General features: G+C 34.3%; 1 protein-coding gene across 2 annotated transcripts in view; it reads left to right on the top strand.

The window, feature by feature from the left end:
• The window catches only part of MGAM (maltase-glucoamylase), a 153501-nt gene that overhangs the window by 22333 nt on the left and 114084 nt on the right, over positions 1–17084 (top strand). For both annotated transcript variants that reach the window (XM_031939231.1, XM_031939230.1), the window contains exons 4-12: positions 3220–3337; positions 4284–4393; positions 5425–5576; positions 7485–7656; positions 9080–9179; positions 10663–10775; positions 12829–12954; positions 16660–16791; positions 16886–16993. In XM_031939231.1, the coding sequence (XP_031795091.1) occupies positions 3220–3337; positions 4284–4393; positions 5425–5576; positions 7485–7656; positions 9080–9179; positions 10663–10775; positions 12829–12954; positions 16660–16791; positions 16886–16993 (1131 nt within the window). The remainder of the gene's footprint in view (positions 1–3219; positions 3338–4283; positions 4394–5424; positions 5577–7484; positions 7657–9079; positions 9180–10662; positions 10776–12828; positions 12955–16659; positions 16792–16885; positions 16994–17084) is intronic.

Here is a 17084-nt window from a genome sequence, read left to right on the forward strand (position 1 = left end):
AGTCATTTTGAGTGTCCCTGTTTTCCCACATCCCCTCCAACATTCTGTATTATCTTTCCCTGTCATTCTAGCCAATCTGACAGGTGTGTAGTGGTATCTTAGAGTTGTCTTAATTTGCATTTCTCTGATTAATAATGACTTAGAGAATCTTTTCATATGGCTAGAAATAGTTTCAATTTCTTCATCTGAGAATTGTCTGTTCATATTCTTTGACCTTTTATCAATTGGAGAATGGCTTGGTTTCTTCAGCTCTCTATATATTTTGGAAATGAGGCCTTTATCAGAACCTTTGATTGTGAAAATGTTTTCCCAGTTTGTTGCTTCCCTTCTAATCTTGTCTGCATTAGTTTTGTTTGTATAAAAACTTTTCAATTTGATATAATCAAATTTTTCTATTTTGTGATCATTAATGATCTCTAGTTCTTCTCTGGTCATAAATTCCTTCCTCTTCCACAGGTCTGAGAGGGAAACTATCCTATGTTCTTTTAATTTATTTATAATCTCATTCTTTATGCCTAAGTCATGAACCCATTTTGAACTTATCTTTGAGTACAATGTTAAGTGTGGGTCAATGCCTAGTTTCTGCCATGCTAATTTCCAATTTTCCCAGCAATTTTTGTCAAACTGTGAGTTCTTATCCCAAAAGCTGGCATCTTTGAGTTTGTCAAACACTAGATTATTAAAGTTATTGACTGCTTTGTCCTGATCACTGATCAACTATTCCACTGATCAACTAGTCCATTTCTTAGCCAATATCAAATGGTTTTGGTAACATGCTTTATAATACAATTTTAGATCTGGTACAGCTAGGCCACCTTCATTTGATTGTTTTTTTTTTCCCACTAATTGATGGAGTCATTTTGAATACTTGGTGTACCAGTCCTCGGGTAGTTTATGATTCACATTGATATAAAATCTATATTCTTAGATTATTGAATAATTGACAAGAGGGGATGCCTATCTCAACTGAAGATTGGCTAAATAAATTATATGAGTCTGAAGGGATATCATTGTTTAAGAACTGATGTGGCGGCTGAATGGATAGAGAGGTAGACCTGGAGTCAGGAAGACCTGATTTCAAATGCAGTCTTAGACACTTACTAGCTATGTGATTCTGGGTAAGTCATTTAATCTCTGTTTGCCTTAATCCATGGAGAAGGAAATGACAAACCATTCCAATATTCTTATTAAGAAAACTCCATGGATAATATTGGCATAGTGTGGTCCATAAGGCATGAAGAGTTGAAAACAATTGAATGACTAAACCACATTAACAATTAAGAAATGATGAAGGTTATGTTTTCAGAGAAACCTGGGAAGACTTGTATAAAATGATACAAAGTGAAGTAAGCAGAACCAAGAGAACAATTTATACATACAATATGTACAATAGCAAAAATAATGTAAAGACAAAAAATGTTGAAAGGCTTAAGAACTCTGATCAACAGAATGACCAGAGGGCTCATGATGAAATATTTTGGATGAAATATGTTGTCTACTTCCACACAGAGAAGTGACGAACTAGAATATGGAAAGAGAGAGTTTTTTTGGACATGGCCATTGCAGTATATATATATATATATTTTTTTTTTTTAATTTATTTTTATTTTTTGCTTGTTTATGCATGTTTGTAAAAAGAGCTTTGTTTTTCTTGCGTTCTTAGTTGTAGGGTAAAGATAGGAGAGAAAGAAGGAGGATCTTTGTGAAAATAAAATACTATTTAATTTAAAAATAGAAAAAATGCTTTTAACAAGATTTACTTAGATATATTGAGGAAGGATATTCAAGAAGGACATGAGTTAATTGAGCTGGGTGAAGTGTCTTTTCCTGTGAATTCCTTGATATGGTAAGCCAACTTAGCGTCAGAGAAGACTGGAACTCCATTTAATTCAAGTTGTCAATTCAAATAATGAGATACTGATGCCAATAGTCCAAGCCTTTAATCTTTGGAGCCAATCAAGTTCTAAGAATGGTTTCAATATCTTTTGAGGGAAAAAATTAAACAAACAAAATTAATTTTATCTTTTCCACTATGCTGTCTAGTTATCTGCAATATATATTGTGGGTTATCTTCTATAGTAAATATATAATTAACCCCTTATTTAATTTCTTTATGCTAGTTACATTTATCCTCTAACTCTTCATAAGCACTATGCAAACTATATGTGAAACAGCCACTAGAGGGGAACCTGTTCTCACTGGTATGATTGATTACTGATTGATAATTTAAAGAATTTTGCACAAACAATTCCATACTTATTTTGCTATAAAAACATAATTTTTAAATTCAAGCAATAGTTTAAAAAAGAATTCCTCATTAACTTAATTGAAAATTCTTTATGAAAGAAGATTAAAATTTTTTTTCACTTAGTTTTAAATTGATGTTTTCTCTCCATCTCAAATGTATTAAATATGTTCTTAAATTAGTCTTAAGTTTAATTTCTATTTTACCTAAGTTTATTCAGACTATTTATACCTCTACTCATCTCATCTAATAATGATTTGAATTTAGATTGTAGCTTAATCTTTCCAAAATATCTCAGTGCTTGTACTTTTTCATCTTCTATATCTGCAAGAGAAAAAGACTGGACAAGAAATTTTACTAGGTCTCTTTCCCCATTTTCTATATAAACTAGAATCAAATAGTCAAACATGTACTCACTATCATTTTAAATATATGTAATACTATACTGAAGATTCATTTCTTTAACTATTGTGTGGTCTCTATATATGAATACATATGTATATGTACACACATATTTATACATATGTATACACACACACACACAAATGCATGTTTATTCCTCTTCCATTTTGAACCTTTAAAGATATTTTGAACTGACAAAACAGTTCTCAAGTACAATCTCTTAACCCAGTTCTGGGCTGCTTCCATATAATATTGGTTACAGAATATGGTCAGAGAAATCCATTTATTTTAATGTCAGCCTGAGCCAGATATCATTAGCAATATAATTTTCTTTCTTAGAAAAGACAAATCAAAGAATCATGTGAGACAAAGGGAACTATAAAATGATGGACGATCTGACATTTTGTGTTATTTGTTTCATTACTCCTTTGAATTGCTACCATATTTCTCAAGAATACTCATAATTGTAATCCATCCAAGATTCTATGTTTGAAAAGTGCTTTAGAATAGGAGGTGAGTAATATTAGAGTCCACTATTGACACTTAGTCTGACATAATTCTTTTTGTTCCAGGCCACATGTCACCAACGTGGTTGTTGCTGGAGCCCTCAGGGACCAGTAACTGTTCCCTGGTGCTACTTCTCCAAGAAGTATGGCTATCAGATAAAGGGTAGTAGTAACACGAGTGCAGGTAAGTAAACCAATAGAGGAGAGAAGAATCTGTAATAATCCTGGGGTGGACTCAAAAATCATCCAGCAGATAGAACTGCAAGCATGCATTGTGTCTCCCTGCATTGTCATATTTACCATGAAAATTAGATGGAACTTCTCATGGCTAAGTGTTTTGATTCTTGAGGACACAATAATATTGGAGGCATGATTTCAACTTTAAAGAAAAACCTAACACAAATCAAGCATGTGCTTTTGTGAACTATGAAGCGTTATAGAAATGCAAGGTCATTTCTTTATAATTGATAATTGCAAAAACTAAGCAGAACCACACCTATCTCTAAAGCAAGGCAGGATGGAAGAGACAGAAGGAACACAAATGGACCCTGATCTCTGAAAATACTTGGTATAATTGCTGTTCTCAGGAAGTTGTAGTCTTGAAGTTAACTTGTAGTCTAGTTGCAGTAATAAAACCAACATACATTAGAAACTTTGCATCATAGATATAGAAGGGACATTAAAAAGTAGTCTACTCCTCCCTCCATCATTTTACAATTGATGTAATTTTCCTAAGATTACATAGGTAGTATGTGAAAGAGTCAGAATTCTAACTGGAGTTTTCTGTTTCCAAATCCAGTTCATTTTCCACTTCATCAAACTGCCGCTCTTAAATATGTGACAAAGCATATTCAGAGTGAATCTATAAATGCTGAGAAAGCATGTACTAAAACATAGGAGCATGGATTGGATCCAGAAGACTTATCACCATTTTCCAAGTTCTGACTTAGTAGTAGTAGTATGCATATATGACAGTATTTATCCATCTCTTTCCCATTTCGTTTGAAAAGCAGTCCTCCCTCCCTTCCCCCCTCCCCATTGTTGTTTCCTTTCACATTTTGAGTATTTATGTTAGAGAGGTTTGATAGTCATCCAGGGCACGTCACCTCTTTCTCTTTTTTCCCCATTAGGATTCACAGCCCAGTTAAGCCGACTCTCCACAGCTTCGATGTTTGGAAATGATATTGCCAATGTCATTCTTGAAGCAGAATACCAGACTTCCAATCGTTTCCATTTCAAGGTTTTTTATTTTTTATTTTTGTTGTTGTTCATCTAAATGAAGGTGAAAATGTCCCTGGGAGATTTAAGGATTAATTATAGCAATATGATCAATAGGATCTTGAGGCTGGATGAGCCCTTAGAAATCATCTAATCCCAACCCTCAATTTAGAAATGAGATAACAGGCCTGCAGAGATTAAATGATTTGTTTTAGCTCACACAGTTATTGAGAAGCAGAGATGGAATTCTGATTCAGCTTGATTCACAATCTAGCTATCATGACGTTATTATTCTGTAAAATACAAACAAGATAATGGAATTCTTTTTTTTTTTTTTTTTTTGTAGTTAATAATGTCAACAACTCCACAATCAGGAGATACTCATATGTCTCCATATTTGATAAGTGAGATGTGATTGACTAATCCTGTGCCCTTTCTGCCAAATGAAGTTTTTTAGGGAGAAATCAACTGGGAAGTTGAGTTCTAAAAGTGTCAGATAGTGCTTTTCACATAGGGGGTCTAGACCTGTGATTTTAGTAGTTTAGGGAACTCTCAATGAGGAAAATGTTTCTACCAATGCTGATCAACAATTTTTATGTAAATGATAGTTTTAGAGGGTTGCTTAGAAGCGCTGTGATCTTCCTTACTGAACCTAGTTCTCTAACTACTGCTCTGTACTGCCTCTTACATCTATTGAATTAAAAAGCTATCTTTATAGAATCATAGTGTTGATTTGTAAATAATAATTTTCATTTTCATGAGAGAAATTTATTTTGAACAAACAAAAAAAAGTTATAGAATTTTAGAAACCATCTGATTCAAATTTTATCTGAAAAGGGATATATCATTTAACATATCTTCTCTTGAAGATCTCTCATGAAGTCTTCTTGAGACAACATATTCCATTTTCTATATCTTAAATATTAGGTTATTTGTATTTGAAATAAACTTAAAATTGCTTCTAAAAAAATCAAAGACAAAAACAGCCCTCCCCCTAGAGTTGTATTTTCTGACTGCATTTCATTTTAGTTCTTTGTTCATTCCTTTGGATAGATCCGAGATCCCAATGATGTCAGATACGAAGTCCCTCATGAACATGTCCAGCCATTTACTGGAAATGCAGCTAATAATTTGAACTATCATGTGAACATTGAAAAGGAGTCATTTAGCATCAAAGTTATCCGGAAAAGTAACAATCGTGTTTTGTAAGTTCTGTAAGCCTGTGTAATTATTGGGACATTGGAGTATATGAGTAAGGGATTCTAAACATTTGAGCATGATCTGATTAGTTTTTAGGTTAGGAATGCATATAACATCATTAAGCCAGGGTTCCTGAATATAAGGTTTTTTAGTTTTTATCGTTATTTTTTTTCCCTTTTCTTTTTCTCTTCCCCAATACTTGTTCTCATTTAGTTACTAAGTAGAGTTTGTACCTTTGTTTTGATCAGAAGATACTGATCTTGGAATTGAAAAAACAATGTCTGATAAGTTATTCTTTGCCCTTTAAGAATCTGAATGTGAGATGGGTTATATTGTCATATCTCAGGGATGACTTGATAGAAGATAGAATACATTCTCAGGAGGGGGAGTTGAATTGGTGCAACATATCTCCCCTATACTAACTTACTATAATAACTAATTTACATATCATCTACCAACATTACAACATATATTGTAAAACACTATACTAGGGTCTTGAGGCAGATGCAGATGGAGAAAGAGATAGTCTCTGCATTATGGAACGTCCTGGCTATACTTTGTACTTTCAAAAAATTCTGGGAGCAAACAAAGGGAAATAAGTCTCATCCTTCAGAAAGACCTCCTGATTAGATAGGTTTTGAAAGAAAGAGAAAATATGGATTTATGGAGGGCAAATAGGATTAGCACATTTTAGGCAAGGAAAAAAACAAGTGATATGGAGGTAGAAATGGAGAAGGAGAAATAGATAATGTCTTTTTAAGAACAGAGGAGCGATGTGGAGAGTAATAAGAGATTTCAATATGCTTCCTTCAGAAGTAAACACATGTATAAAAACGTTAAAGATATGAATAGAATATTAGAAAAATTATATATGCTAAACTTATGGAAATTACTAAAAGGAAATTATAAGGAGTATGCACATTTTCATTTCCATGTGGCACTTCTATGAAAATTGCCCTGATAGAAAGGCAGAAATATTGAGTACATTTTTTACTGATTACAAATAATGAACTTATAATTGATAAAGGAAATTTGAAGAAAAGATTTAAGCTTAAGCAGAAACCAAATGATCCTAAAGAATGAGTGATCAGACAATGATGGACAGAATCGGCTATACCCAGAGAAGGAACACTGGGAAATGAATGTGGACTACTTGCATTTTTGTTTTTCTTCCCAGGTTATTTTTACCTTCTAAATCCGTGTGCAACAAGAGAATTGTATGGATCTGTGCACATATATTATATTTAAGATATATGTAACATGTTTAACATGTATGAGACTGCCTGCCATCTAGGGGGAGGGTGGAGGGAGAAAAGGGAAAAGTTGGAATGGAAGTGAGTACAAGGGACAATGTTGAAAAATTATCCATGCATATGTTCTGTCCATAAAAAGCTATAAAAAAAAGAAAGTAATCAGAGAGTAATGAGAAATATGGTTGATGAGATGGGAGACTAGAGAATGAGGAAGAGAATTGGTGGTGAAGGTTAGGAAAAGAAATGAGAATTCAAAATGATGGGCAATAGATCCCTACTATTTCTTAAGCAGAGGTGCTTCAATCTGAATAATATTTTAGAAAAAATGTTACCATTTCTTTGGAGTAGAGATAGGAAACAATATCTGGGGGGCTAAATAGCCATATGTGTGAAGTGTGATAATGATTGAATGGGACTGAAAGACCATGGGTAAATGGCAAAGAGCAATGTCCATGGCCTGGGAATTGTCTAGATAAAAATTAAGTTAGCTTAGCAAAGATTTATGACAAAATAAGGATTATTTAGTCTGTATAAAAGATTTCTCATGCAAAAGTTACCTTTGTCCCTTACCTTTCTATATTATCCTTGGATGTATTAGGCAGTTAATAACTATTATTTGGTCCAATATAATCTCTTTCTCTCTTCTTCATCTGTGTCCAGATTCGACACTGGTATTGGGCCTCTCCTATTTGCTCAACAATACCTGCAGCTCTCCATCAAGCTACCCAGTGCTAATGTGTATGGCCTAGGGGAGCATGTTCATCAAGAGTACCGTCATGATATGGCTTGGAAGACTTGGCCCATCTTCTCTCGGGACAATACTCCTAATGATGTAAGACTTCAGAAAACATTTTTCTGTACCCAGTGTCATAATGTTGCAGAATCACAAAGTTTCAGAATTCATCTTGTTTAGCATAAGTGATTAAGGCTCATTTCTAGCATTTCTTTGACAAGTTGTTAGTCTTATCCCATCAAACCCCTGAATCAGCCTTTAGTATTTATCTTGTCTTTCCTTTGCCTTTGTCAATTATAGGTAAAATGGGATTAACATATTGGTATGCTGGACTATTTAGAATGTGGCAGTTATGTATATTATTGTATTGCCAACATTATATGAAATTACCACTCATTCAACCTGTCAGTTAAAAAGACTACTAGCTTAAACATTGGCTGCAAATGTATACTTTTTCTGAGAGGGAAGGATGGAAATGGTAGTAAGAATATAGAAGAACTTGTTCAGACTAGTATGGATTAATAAAAATAATAATTAGCATTTATATAATTTAAGGTTTACAAGGCACTTTACAAATATTATTTTATTTTATCTTCATAACAACCTTAGGAAGGAGGTGATACTATTATCCCCATTTTACAGATGAGAAAACAGAGACTGCCCAGGATCTCATAGTCAAATGTATGTAAAAGGAAAATCGTGAGCCCAGGCCAGCTCTCTATCTATTATGATATGTTGCTTCCCATTACTGTTGTAGTTGGCTCATTCCTAAATGAAAATTTGAGATTATTTGGATGACAAATTTTGTTTTTTTTCTTTTGGACAGCATCTTGCATTTCATCCGCAAAGAAAACTCCTGATATGACAACTCCCTCTACTGGTACAGATCAAACTAAATTTATCTGAAAATTATAGCCTTAGAAATCTTCCTGGGCTACTGAGATGATGAGGTAGTTTCCTTAGAGTCAGACAATAGAGGCAAATAGCTGACATAGTATATAGAGGACAGGACTTAATGTCAGGAAGATCAATGAAATGGATTCTGCTTCAAATACTTATGAGTTGTGTGAGTTATTCAATTATTCATTTTAAACTTCAGTTTTCTCAACAGTAAATGGGGACAATAATAGCACCTACCTTGCAGAATTATTGTGAAGATCAAATGTATTAAGATGTAAATTACTCTGTAAACCTTGAGGTATCATATAAATGTTGTTGTTATTGTTATTATTATTATTGCATTTCAGGGGTAGGATTTGAAGCTGCCTCTTTCTGATTCCAGGGTACACTTGCCAGCAACTCTACTATGCTGCTTCTTTCATATATTAATAAACCCTTAATTTTGACCCTACATATTTATCAAATTCATTTGAAGGATGAGTCTCCTTTGGCATTAGCTCCTCCATTCAGCAGCTATGTTTGTCATGCAAATGTTCTAGACTGATTGAGCCAAACACTCACTCTTTCTAGTATGTAGTCTGGTGCATTGTGACTTGTTGCTGTTTTGCATTTCTTTTCCCAGGGCATGACTAATTTGTATGGAGCGCAGACATTTTTCTTGTGCCTTGAAGATATAAGTGGATTATCCTTTGGAGTTTTTCTGATGAACAGCAATGCCATGGGTAAAAGACTGGATATTCTTAAAAGAAAAGCATTTTAAGTCTTATTCTCCCAGTGAGTTAAAGAGGATGCTTGCCTTTAAGAATCCCTGAAGCATAATCTTCAAATACTCTGCCAGGCTGTGTCATTTGCAATATGATCTGATGACCCAGCCAAGCTATAGCTTTGGTTAGTTAAGACCTTTGTCTAATTGAGAGTTCCCAGGATGATTTCACACAGAAAAATTATTTAAATACTAGTAGCCTTAAGGTTTTCCACTATTCTCAGATGCAGTTTTTTTTTTTTTTTTTTCTGTTGTTGTTGTTGTTAAAAATCCATAGAGGTAGACTCCATGAGATATGTCACCACTTGTTTCTGCATTATCTTCTATGAAGATGTGGTAGGGAATCTAAACTCCTAGACAAGTTTGGGTTTGCATAGTAGGTCAGTATGAGTTGTACTCCAGTCAGTAGGATCAGAAGCCATAATAAAAGTCTAGGCAGTTATCAATATCAGTTTATCTAAGGTCATGAGAGTTCAGTCTATTAGAGGGAAACAAGGTCAGAATCTGAATTCGTCAACCAGAGGGGATGTGAATTTATTTGAACTTTTGCTTCAAGGAAGCTTTTTGATGTTTTTTAACCCTAGTCAATAAATCTAAAACTTGACTTCACTCTACTGGATGAGCCCTACCATAGATGCTTACTTTCAAGGGATGCTGGTCATTTATAACAATTACTATGACAGGAAATCACCTAAATTAGTGTCTAAGTTTTTGTCCTCCATGAGTAAGGTCAGGACATTTTCTCTCAGAAAGTTTGGTTGGATTAAATAAAATCATATGAGTAGTAATTGTATCTGGGGAATATTTCTGTTTATCTATTTATCTATCCATACATTTATTTAATTCCTTCATTTATTCATTCATTTATCTATCCATTCATTCCTTGTTTTATTAATCTCTTTTTTCATTTATCTATCTATCCATCTATCCATCTATCTATCACCTGTCTACATATGTATCTATCCTTCATCTACCTATTTATTTGGTGGGAAATGGTTGGCCTGCCAGGAGATACTTTTATTTCCCCAGAAATTTTAGTGTTTATCCCTGTAGAGTTTGGGTAAGTAAGACCAGGAGAGATTCACTAAGCTGATGGAATCTTGAAGACTGACATGTAGGAGAAATGAGTATTGCCATAGGAGGAAGTTTACAACCTTATGTAGACATTCTAACTATTGTCGCATTCATCCTCCAAGGGTCGTGGTCATTGGCCCTAACACTGATACTTTGATATATCTCCTACTGATATCATGGTTGAGATTCCAGGTGCCATACCTAGTCATAAACATTTTTCTTTATTCAGTTGTATCCCAAACCAAAGATAGGAGAACATTGTTTCTAATGATGACCTATTCAGTTATTTCCTGGTATAAATACAACATTAATTTGTCCATTATTTGTATGATTGTAATTCTTACTTTCTTTATTCTAATTTCTTCTAGAGGTTGCCCTTCAACCTGCCCCAGCAATCACTTATCGAATCACCGGGGGTATTCTGGACTTTTATGTCTTCTTAGGGAATACTCCAGAAGAGGTTGTTCGGGAATACCTTGAGGTATATTGAAAAATGCTTAATTGGATTGAAAACTAGAAGGGACTTTAGTCATAACTGAATTCAAGCCATTCATTTTAGGGATGAGGAAACTGCGGTTGGGATAGATGAAACGATTTTTTCCAGAGGTCACAGGCAATAAGTAGAAGTCCCAAAGATATGATTACAGTGACTGTTTACTTAAGAAATAGTAACATCAGGTTAGTAAATCTTACTCAGGAATATAGCATATGGAAATTTGCTAGTGCAGAATTTATCACTTGGTGTAATTTTTTTGAAAGAAAACTGGATTTTGACTCATAAAATCAGAGGTGGAGTCCTAGATTGACATTTACTAACAGGGTGACCTTGGTCTAATCATTTTTTCTTACCTTGGTTTTATTTTCCTTATCTATAAAAGAAGAATGTTTGCATTACTTGCTTCACAAAGTTATTGTTTGAAAAGCACCACAGACATGAACTATTGCTATCATTTGTTATTAGCAGGAGGTTGGCTATACAAATTTTGCAGACTCTCCTGACTGTTTCTTCCAGTAAATGTGCCCTTTCTTTTTTGTTTTCTCCTGTTGCATTTTGAAACTTTAAACATCTTATGTCTTTTAATTTCTCTCTTTGAAACTACCTGTTCCATATTTGGAAGGCAACAAATACAAAAAGACAAGTTACATACAGAACAATTGTAAGGAAGGGTATAACTGAAACAGATGAGATTTTTCATTTTAAGGCTGTGTTCAATGAAGTTGAGATTGTACTTTTAAAAAATATCTTTTAAGTTTTGGCACCAATTGTAAATACACACACACATATACACATAAAGTTTCCTTTTCAATATGGCATTTTCAGGGTCTGCTGAGTTTTAAAATGGAACATTTCTTGCAGCCAACTTGAAACAAAAAGAGAGAAATGCATTTACATTTCTAGTTGTGACATGCTAATGAACAGGAAAATAGAATTTAATATACAAAACTGCACTTTAGAGCAAGTAATCCAATATATGAAAAACATCTTTTCTATAAAGGAAAATATTCATGTAGAAAGATTTAATGAAGCATCATTGTGGTTAATTGTTACCTTAAAGTTAAGGTCATTTGCCTATTTACATACTGTATTTTTTTTTTTTTAGTCAAATTTTCCCTAGGATGTTTGAAAGGTTAAAATTTAGAAGGTCAGATCTTTCGTCCTGAAAACCTGAGACAAATCAAGCTATCTTTGACCCTCAGGAAGAGACATAGCATAAGTTCTGAACCCTTTGTTTCTCTTGTAGTCTGAATTTCTTCTCTGTTTATTTTGTCTGATGATGAACAGGGTCTTCTGTCTAAAAAAAGCACATTTATGAGAAAGGAATATGAGAAACCATGAGACTTGGCTACATTAGATAAAGCATACTTTGGTAGGAGGAGATACTCCATGGGTATATATTACTGTATGTGTATATATATTATGATATAATAGTTTGTCTAACAGAGTGTTCAGTGGTAGAGACTGTATGATTGAATTGTTTCACCAAATTGATTGTAATAAATGATACCATTCAATTTTTAAAAGGGAAGAATGAATTGGCAAAAAGTGTTTTATTGATTGTTAACCTGCCATGTATTCCCTTCTTTTCCTTTTCTATTGTATTTTGCCTCATTATAGAAATGACAAATGTAGAAACCAGACAAAAGAGATTTTTTTTTTTTGGTGGAGGAGAGGGAATAGTATGAGTTGGGAAGTCCTCACACTCTTAAAGTTATGTTGGTAGTTATGCAGTTTGAAAGAAACAGGCCAGATTATGTTTTCTCAAATATTCCACTGAGTAAAAGGCTAATTACAGTAGTGTTAATTTATAATAAATAAGTGATTCTGATTTTTAAAATGTTTACTGTGTACTAGCACTGTATTATGTACCATGAGGAGACTAGAGAAAGATGTCATCTTTGTGTTCAAACACTTGACAGCCCTTTTGGAAACAATTAGCAAGCCCTACAGGACAGCATTGAGAAGGGGAATCTACTCTGATTAGAATAGTTACAAAATGTTTATTCTGCCTCATTTCTCTAATTCTCACCTTTAGCTTATTGGAAGGCCACTCTTGCCATCTTATTGGTCTCTTGGATTTCATCTCAGTCGCTGGGTGTATGGAGGTTTGGATGGAATGAAGAAAGTTGTGGAGAGAAACCGAGCTGCTCAGCTTCCTTGTGTAAGAGGGGCTTTTCTTTTAAACATTGAATTTGGTCTTTCTTTTCTTTATAACAATAATACAGGTAATACAGATAATTATATGAATATCAATTAATCTAATTAATAGCTAATGGATAATTAGAAAATTAATCTATTCTCCTGAATTTTTGAAATATGGTTTTTGTATTTTTCAAGTATTTTACCCTAGTATTTTTTTTAATCATGTCATTATTCTTAAAATTAATGAGCAGATTAATGAATATAATTTTTATTATTTAATTTAAACCATCAACTCTTCCTAGGAAGGTAGGATGTAAAGTCTTCTGTTCTCTGAAAACTTTGTATAATTATTTCCTATGATAATGAGTTTATGCTCATTTGACAAATGAACAAGGAGGATAGCACAATTGACAGAGTTGGATAAAACCTTAGAGGACATTAACACCAACTATCTCATTTCACAGAGGCCCAGAGAGTTGAAGAACCTTGCCCAAGATCACCCAGGCAGTAAATGGCAGAGCTGGGCTTTGAACCCATGCCCTCTGATTATTAAATCCTTTTCTGCACAGCCTCTTCACACAATTATTCAAAGTTCACAAATCAAATAGTTTAAAAATCAGATTATTTTTATGTGGCTCTTTTGGGTTTTATATGGTTTTTATATATATGCTAATCACAGATACAGGGTCCTATGAAAATCAAGAAACTGGATTAAAAAATAGAATTGTTTTAGCTTTTATGCATTGGGAGATGGAGGGAAATGCAGGAAAGAGTGGTTGGTCTTGTTCTGTCAGCGCCAACACAGATGAAATAATAGAATATGGCTTGGAGACTCATTTTTCTAACCTTGGAAGGGAGTATACTTTTGGGAATTCAAAATGATTATAATGCAAAGTTTGGGGCTATTAAGCTTTGGAAGGTGTTTTGCAGCTATGCTTGAAAGTGGTTATTTAGATGCTCTGGTAGTTCACAACAATGATAAAGATGCTAAAAAGCTGACTGTACTGTTTCTCTGTCCTACTTCCTAAATTTGCTGCTTCACAAAGGGAGGGCTACATAATCCTACTCTCCTGTTCTCCCCATCACCTTTCAGGCTGAGTCAGAGCAATTAGGGTCTCTCAACTTTCTATTTCCCTTTTTCTATGGAGAGAGAAAACAAAATTTTTGTTGTTTCATCTTGTCTGAGTCTTCATGACCTCATTTGCGGTGTTCTTGGCAAAGATACTGGAGTGGTTTGCCATTTCCTTTTCCAACTCATTTTACTTGCCCAGGGTCAAACAATTAGTAAGTGTCTGAGGTCAGATTTGAACTCAAGATTAGGTCTTCCAAGTCTCCAGGTCACTGTTATCCACTATGCCATCTAGCTGCCCGAAATAAAATTACTTTGATTTAATACTTATTCTTCCAACTGTAATGCTAGAGCAACTGAGGTAAGATAGAGATTAGAAAGTATTTAATAAATTATTTCAACGGTAGAGATTTACTGGGATCAAATGGATCTGTGGTTTGGTCCCAGGGCTGAATGAGACTATTGTCTCTCCAAGATTCCAGCAAAGTGAGTTCTCAATGACCTATATACACGTGGCTCAGACTCAGAGGGGTAGATTGAGGCAGGGGCGGAGTCAGGTCTGCTGAGAGCAGAATGAGCCTCTGACAGGGTGGGGTGAGCCACCAGAAATGAGATGACATAATGGGGGGAGGAACCCCAGAGATGGGGAGAGGCATCTTGATAAGATGGTATCTGATATTCTGATAGCTTGGGATGGGGAGAAGCATTCCGATATTCTAAAATATAGGATCTTTTTTCCTTATCAAATATTCCGATAAAGAGTAAGGGGTGGTTTTGCAGGATTGAACAATTACAAAACTGAAGCAGAACTTTTGCCAAGAAAATTCCATGGACAGCAGTCTAGAAGACCATGAGGAGTCAAATGTAGCTGAATGAAGGAATACCATGCTGAAAATGCAGGGAATGCTAATCAACAGAAATTGCCAGCGATTTGGGAGAGTGACTGAAATATAATTGAGGTTTAAACATGATTTTCCATTGAAGGAATAGGGTTTGCAGTTGGCATATAATAGCCAGATTTGCAAAACCTGAGAGGCAAGTATTATATGATGAACTTGGGGCAGAAAGCTCTTCCATGAAACACTGGGCAAGTCACTTAATATCTCTTCACTTTCCTCCAAAGTAAAATCAGAATTAGCTACCTTATAGGACTATAAGTGAAGAAAGCACTTTGATGCATTATAAAAGCATGTTTGTTATTATTGTCAGTGACTGCAGAGCAATAAATTGGAAGTGGCAGGTGTGAGAAGAAAAAATTATTAAAAAAAATAAAGTTCAGAAAGTATAAGATAACATAGGTAGGCAAAGGGATTCTTTTCTTACAGCAAATAATTATCAAACAGCTGTTTCATGCAAAGTATTTTGCAATGAGAGGTAGCTAGAATAGTGTGGCAGGCCCATTGTCAGGAAGACTCCTTTTCCTGAGTTGAAATCTGGTCTCAGATACTTACCCAGCTATGTGACCATGGGGAAGTTAAAGTCTGCCTCAGTTTGTCTCAGTTTCCTCATCTGTAAAATGAGCTGGAAAAGGAATTGGCAAACCACTCCAATATTTCTGCCAAGAAAATGCTAAATGGGGTTATGAAGAATTGGACACAAATAAACAATAAGAAGGATTTTGTAATGTGTGCAGGAGAGGCAATGAAGAAAAGGAAATGAGTCTAGATATTTCTGTTAGTAGAAGATCAAGGGAATATATCCATTCAAAATGTCAGACACTGCTTGTTCTATGGGTTTTTTTTTTTTGTTTTTTGTTTTTTTTTTTTAATGATAATGAGGTTAAGATTTGGGGAATCCTGCCTATAGATATCCTGGTTCCTCAGCGATCAAATGACATGTGTTGGGTTTCAAATAAGGGTTAGGGGATGGTGAGGTCACAAGTAAGAGTTAGAAATGGTGGTGTCTAATGTTTAACTCTGTAAAGATAAAGTAAGTATAGAGAGAAAGTGTAATTGTTGGCTTTATCTACTTTAATAATAGCTAATATTTATGTGACACTTTAAAATTTGCAAATCACTTTGTAAATTTTATCTTTTTATTCTCAAAGCAATATTAGGAGTTAAGTGTAATTATTATCCTCATTTTACAGATGAAGAAAGTGAGGCAAATAGGGTTAAATGATTTGCCTAGGGCCGAACATCTAGTAAATATCTAAGGCCAGAAATGAACTTGGATTTTCCAAATTTCAGGTCAAACCGTCTACTCTCTAAACCACCTAGCCATCTACTTTGTATGTGTTTTTGCCAAAAGATTTCTCTGTGCCCTATTTACTCATTAAGTTTTAAGTGTTAAACTGTGAGTATGAGGGATTATGTAAAAAAGTAAAGAGCAAAGACTGAAAGTCTTTCTTGGAAGAGAAAATCTTTTGTTTCCTTGGGATCATTACCTAAGCTTTATCGTTAAGACTCAGTCTCACTAAGTGGCTTTCTTTCCAGTGCTTTTTATATATGTTAAAAGATTAAAATAAACTTTAAGGATGGAAAGCAAAAAAGAAAAAGAAAAAAGACAAAAAATGTCAGGTCAAAGGGGGTGAAGCAAAGAGGGTATTTTGTATTGTTTAGGTATACATATATATATTTGGCTTTTGTTTTTGTAAAGAGTTTGTGTGATTTCATCAATGTTTTATATACAGTGTTTTCTGTGTTGTTCTTACAGGATGTTCAGTACTCTGATATTGACTATATGGATGAGAAGAAGGATTTCACTTATGATAAAGTACTATTTGGAGGTCTACCTGAATTTGCTGAGGATTTACATAACCACGGACAGAAATATGTCATTATTATGGTATGTTTCTCCTTTTCCTCACCACCTGTAAGTCTCCTTTTTTTCCCTTTAACTCAAGGATGGTTACGCTATTCTATGTCTTGTTCTCTTAAAGGATCCAGCCATTGCCAGTGACTCTCCCAACTATGGTCCTTATGTCCGGGGCTCAAACATGAAGATATGGGTCAATGCATCGGATGGAGTGACACCACTTATTGGGAAGGTAACAATTGGAGAGAACCAGAGACTGATACAATGGCAGGACTGATGCAATGATTCATTTTCTGTAGATTTAAAATTGCATGAACCTTGGT

This window comes from Sarcophilus harrisii, chromosome 5, assembly GCF_902635505.1.
Source record: "Sarcophilus harrisii chromosome 5, mSarHar1.11, whole genome shotgun sequence".
In the NCBI taxonomy this organism is placed as follows: Eukaryota; Metazoa; Chordata; class Mammalia; order Dasyuromorphia; family Dasyuridae; genus Sarcophilus; species Sarcophilus harrisii.